Raw genomic sequence first — 4,589 nt, 5'->3', positions numbered from 1 at the left:
GAGTGAATGAATGTGTGGATGGGTGAATGGATGAGTGAGTGGGTGGATTGGTGAGTGAGTGGGTGGATGGGTGGGTAGATGGGTGGATGGGTGATTGTGTGTGTGGTTGAGAGGATGGGTGAACAGATGGGTGAGTTGGTGTATGGATGGATGAGTGGACGGCTGGATAGGTGAGTGAATGGATAGATGGGTGGATGGGTGAGTGGGTGTGTGGTTGGGAGGACAGGTGAATGGATGGGCAAGTTGGTGGATGGATGGATGAATGGATGGCTGGATGGGTAAGTGGGCGGATGGGTGCATGGTTGAGTGGATAGATGGGTGGGTAGATGGGTGGAAGGGTGAGTGGGTGTGTGGTTGAGAGGATGAGTGAATGGATGGATTAGTTGGTGGATGGATGAGTGGATGGCAGGATGGGTGAATGGATGGGCGAGTTGGTGGATAGATAGATGAGTGTATGGCTGGATGGGTGAGTGGATGAATGGGTACATGGTTGAGTGGATAGATGGGTGAATGGGTGAGCGGGTGTGTGGTTAGGAACATGGGTGAATGGATGGGTAAGTTGGCGGATAGATGGTAAGTGGACGGCTGGATGGGTGAGTGGATGGATGGATGGGCGGATGGGTAAGTGGGTGGATCTCAATGGCTCAGTGATCTCAGTTTGGGTATCATTTTGGACTCAGACACACCTGACTGAGCATTATGCATTGTGCGTAATTAACTGGGACAAGCATACATCTTCTGTACACGCAAGAACATTCATATTATTACTATTATTATTTCGAGACAGAGTCTCGCTTTGTTGCCCAGGCTGGAGTGCAGCGGTGCGATCTGGGCTTACTGCAACCTCTGTCTCTTGGGTTCAAGCAATTCTTCTGCCTCTGTCTCCCGAGTAGCTGGGATGACAGGTGTGTGCCACCACACTTGGCTAATTTTTTTTTTTTATGCTTTTGGTAGAGATGGGATTTTGCTCTGTTGGCCAGGCTGGTCTTGAACTTCTGGCCTCGTGATCTACCCACCTTGACCTCCCAAAGTGCTGGGATTACAGGCGTGAGCCACCGCGCCCGGCCCCTCCCATTATTGTTTATAACAGAAAATTATTGGAGACTGCCTAAATGTCCATGGAGAACGGGTGAAATAAGTTTCCCTAAATCCATACAGCCGGGTACGACATGCCATTAAGCAGGATGTTTCTCCTGCAGGTCGTCAGCAGGGAGGGAAGTGTTCACAGCACCGTCACCGCACAGCTTTCTCTCGTGAACACACGTGTGTACGCCGGGGAAGTGACGGCGGGCGGCGAGAGCGGGGACTGCAGGGTATAGAATTATGCAGAACTTCTACTTCAAAAACGTATTTTGGCCAAGATCTTTTACCTTAAAAACTATTTCACATTGGAAAAACATAATGTTTTCTGGTTTTTCAAGTCATATCGATGTGGGTTTTAAGCTCATCACAAACTCAATCGCTCCATTAAAACGCCTTTGGGAAATGGTCTCCCAACCCAGGAAGTGCAGCTCAGCGGCCTCGTCACAAAGGGGTGCCCAGTGTGAGCAGCGGGCACCCGGCGTGCAGGGTGCCAGGGGAAGACCAGCAGACGTCCGGGACAAGGAGCAGACTCCACCCTGTGCCCAGGAAGCGTCTTCCCAGGACCCCGGGAAGCAGGCGTGCAGGGCGTTGCAGGTCTGTGAGAGCTGACTCCACACCAGGGAAGCCAGACTGATGGACACCAGGGTTCCATTTGTACACAAAGGCTGAGTGACCTTGGGACATGGAAGAATCATGGTCATGAGCCCTTCATCTCTCACGTCCCAGTGACCTCGGGCTCTGCACACTCTGTTCTGAGGCCCCTGGGCCCCTGAGCTGGGACCCTCTGCCTGGTCTTTTCTCCAGCCCAACCCTTTTGCAACACTGGCCTGAAGCAGCCACATCCTTCGCCTAATGATGTCCCTGGGCTCGGGCGCCCTGGCCGCAGGCCTGGACTTGACCCTATCATTGGCCAGGGCCTCTGACCCCAGTCTTAACGGTTGCACGGCCCCCAGTCCTTCCTCTGATCCTATCACCAAACGCTCTCATGGTGGTCTGGTCCTGACCCTATCAGGAGAAACAGGTGTCCTGTTCCCAGGTGCCATTGCCCAACAGCCGCAGCCACGACCGTCTGGGAGGGATGGGCCCGCACCTCCGTGGTCAGCACAGAAAGCAGGACACAGGGTGTTTCAAGAGCTGGCCCTCGTCCCGCCCTTGTGTCCCTCGCTGTGCCATGGTGGCCTTCCCAGGAGTGAGCACCAGGCCGAGGTGGGGGTGTGAGGATGTGCAGCCTTTGCTGTCTCCATTCTCCCTCTCCCCCGAGGGCCGCTGACCGCTGGCCCCGGCGGAAGAGCCTGGGACATCTTGCCCTCCCTCCAGGTCTCTCCTGGGCTGTTTCTCCAGGAGCCTCCTGGCTCTTTCCAGGCCTGGGAAGCAAAGTGTTCTCTGATTGGCTGTGGGGCTCGGCCTTGCCTGGGCTGTCCCAAAGCCTCCCAGGTTCAGACTCCCAGTCCTAAATCCCAGCAGCTTCTGGCCACTGTACCCACCCACACTCTGCCACGCCCAGCGTGGGCTGCCCCAGAGCCAAGCACCCTGGCTATCCCATGCCCCGCTCCGGGCCCTCTGGCTCCCTCTGTCCACTCCAGTGCCATCTGCCCAGGACCCCTGGACGGGCAGGGCTGAGGACAGACAGGACAGCCTGGCCTGGGACCCCTGAAGCAGAGCTCAGGGCCTGCCCCCCACTCCCTGGCTGGAGGAGGCTCCAGGCCTGGGTGTGCTGTCTCCCCAGCCACCTTCCTTGTGGTTCCCAAGGCACAGCCAGCCCCGAGGACTCAGTCACTGTCACCACTGGCATCACCAGCCACCCAGAGGCCACTCAGAGCTGGGAGCTCAGCGGGCAAGGGCCTGAGCTGGGGTTGGAAGTGCTTTCCTGAGTCACCAAGGAGAGGCTTGTTCCTGGTGGATGAGGAAGGGGACGGAGGGTGGGGTTGGCGGCGAGCTGGGGGCGCCAGCCAGGAGAAGGAGACTCTGCTACCACTGGCTGAGCTGCTCGGCCTACCCAGAGTTGGGGCGAATTCCATTATGGAGCCCTGCGTGGAGTCTGGGGAGGGGCCCCTCCAGCCCCCTGCAGTGATGTCCACACTGCACCTGCCAGGACGTTCCAATGGGCCAGGGTCACAGGTGTCTGTGAGGAAGAGAACCGTCTGCCCTGGCCACCAGCGGAGGAGAGCTGGGCCCAGGGTTGGGCCGCTGTGTGGACCTGGGATGACAGAGCCTGGGGTTGGCCATGGGGTCCCGGGTGCTGGATTCCATGGCCAGCACTTGGCTCCCCTGGGCCCCGTTTCCACCCGTGCAGTGATGATTTGGCCTCAGGTCATGGGCCCAGGCCTTGGTGAAGCCCCACTGCTTTCGGTCTCTGTGCACTGATCTGCCTGTGGGCAGTGGTTCTGGAAACTGGGAGCCCACTGTGCAGCCCCAGGGCAGGGACTCTGCCCACGTTGTCAACATTGTCACCACCTGCCCTGGGCATCGAGCAATCTTGGCCGCCTGACTCTGAGCATCGCCAGGGGCGGCTCAAGGTGGGGACGCTATTTGACCTGCCTCGCCTGCAGTTCGGGAACCTGTTGGTGCTTCTGCAGTCGCAGCTGAGACATGCTTCTCTCCCCTAACCCTGCTGGCTCTACTCTGGCTGGCGATGCCAGTGGGAACAGCGACCCAGTGGCTGAACGAGAGGCCACTCCCCCGCCGCCCCTCCTCTGAGGAGAGGACTGACCAGGCAGCTGCCCACTTCCTGCGGTTGAGGATAAAGGGGCTCCGAGGGGCTGGGGGAGAGAGCTGCCGAGTGCCCGCACGGTAAGGGCATCATCCCCTCCCTGATGCCTGCGGGTGGCTCCTGGCCCCCACCCCTGATCCCAGGTCTGAGTCCCCAGCGCACACCCCACACCCTCTCCCCACAGATGCTGCTGCTGCTGCTGTTCCTGGCCGTCTCCTCCCTGGGGAGCTGCAGCGCGGGGAGCCCAGGTGAGTCCTGACCCCACACAGCCCTCCCTTCCCAGGGGCTCTGCCACCTGTGTCCTGAGGATCCAGGGCACACGTGCACAGACCAGCTTCTGCCCGAGGGCAGGCGCGGGGTGAGGCTTGGGTGGCAGAGGCTGGATTCCCTGACCTCCTCCCGGTGCTCCCAGTGCCTGTTCCCGAGAATGACCTGGTGGGCATCGTGGGGGGCCACAACGCCCCCCAGGGGAAGTGGCCGTGGCAGGTCAGCCTGAGGATCTACAGCTACCACTGGGCCTCCTGGGTGCACATCTGCGGGGGCTCCCTCATCCACCCCCAGTGGGTGCTGACCGCCGCCCACTGCATTTTCCAGTGAGTCCCGGGCCGGGGACCCCAGCAAGGGGAGGTGGGAGTGGGGCCGCCGCAGACCAGGCCCCCTGAGCAGCCCGGGTCCGTCCTCCCCCAGGAAGGACACCGACCCGTCCACCTACCGGATCCACGCCGGGGACGTGTATCTGTACGGGGGCCGGGGTCTGCTGAACGTCAGCCGGATCATCGTCCACCCCAACTACGTC

At 59.9% G+C, this 4,589-nt stretch overlaps 1 protein-coding gene across 1 annotated transcript in view; it reads left to right on the top strand.

Moving 5' to 3' along the window:
• The first annotated feature begins 3,715 nt into the window (after positions 1 to 3,715).
• The window catches only part of LOC105529781 (putative serine protease 29), a 10,516-nt gene continuing 9,642 nt past the window's right edge, over positions 3,716 to 4,589 (top strand). Inside the window, exons 1-4 of the mRNA XM_011967024.1 lie at positions 3,716 to 3,862; positions 3,978 to 4,041; positions 4,206 to 4,386; positions 4,481 to 4,586. Of these exons, the coding sequence (XP_011822414.1) occupies positions 3,716 to 3,862; positions 3,978 to 4,041; positions 4,206 to 4,386; positions 4,481 to 4,586 (498 nt within the window). The remainder of the gene's footprint in view (positions 3,863 to 3,977; positions 4,042 to 4,205; positions 4,387 to 4,480; positions 4,587 to 4,589) is intronic.

Source organism: Mandrillus leucophaeus, unplaced genomic scaffold (assembly GCF_000951045.1).
Source record: "Mandrillus leucophaeus isolate KB7577 unplaced genomic scaffold, Mleu.le_1.0 Scaffold78, whole genome shotgun sequence".
Lineage (NCBI taxonomy): Eukaryota > Metazoa > Chordata > Mammalia > Primates > Cercopithecidae > Mandrillus > Mandrillus leucophaeus.
This window is presented reverse-complemented; position numbering and strand designations above follow the sequence as displayed.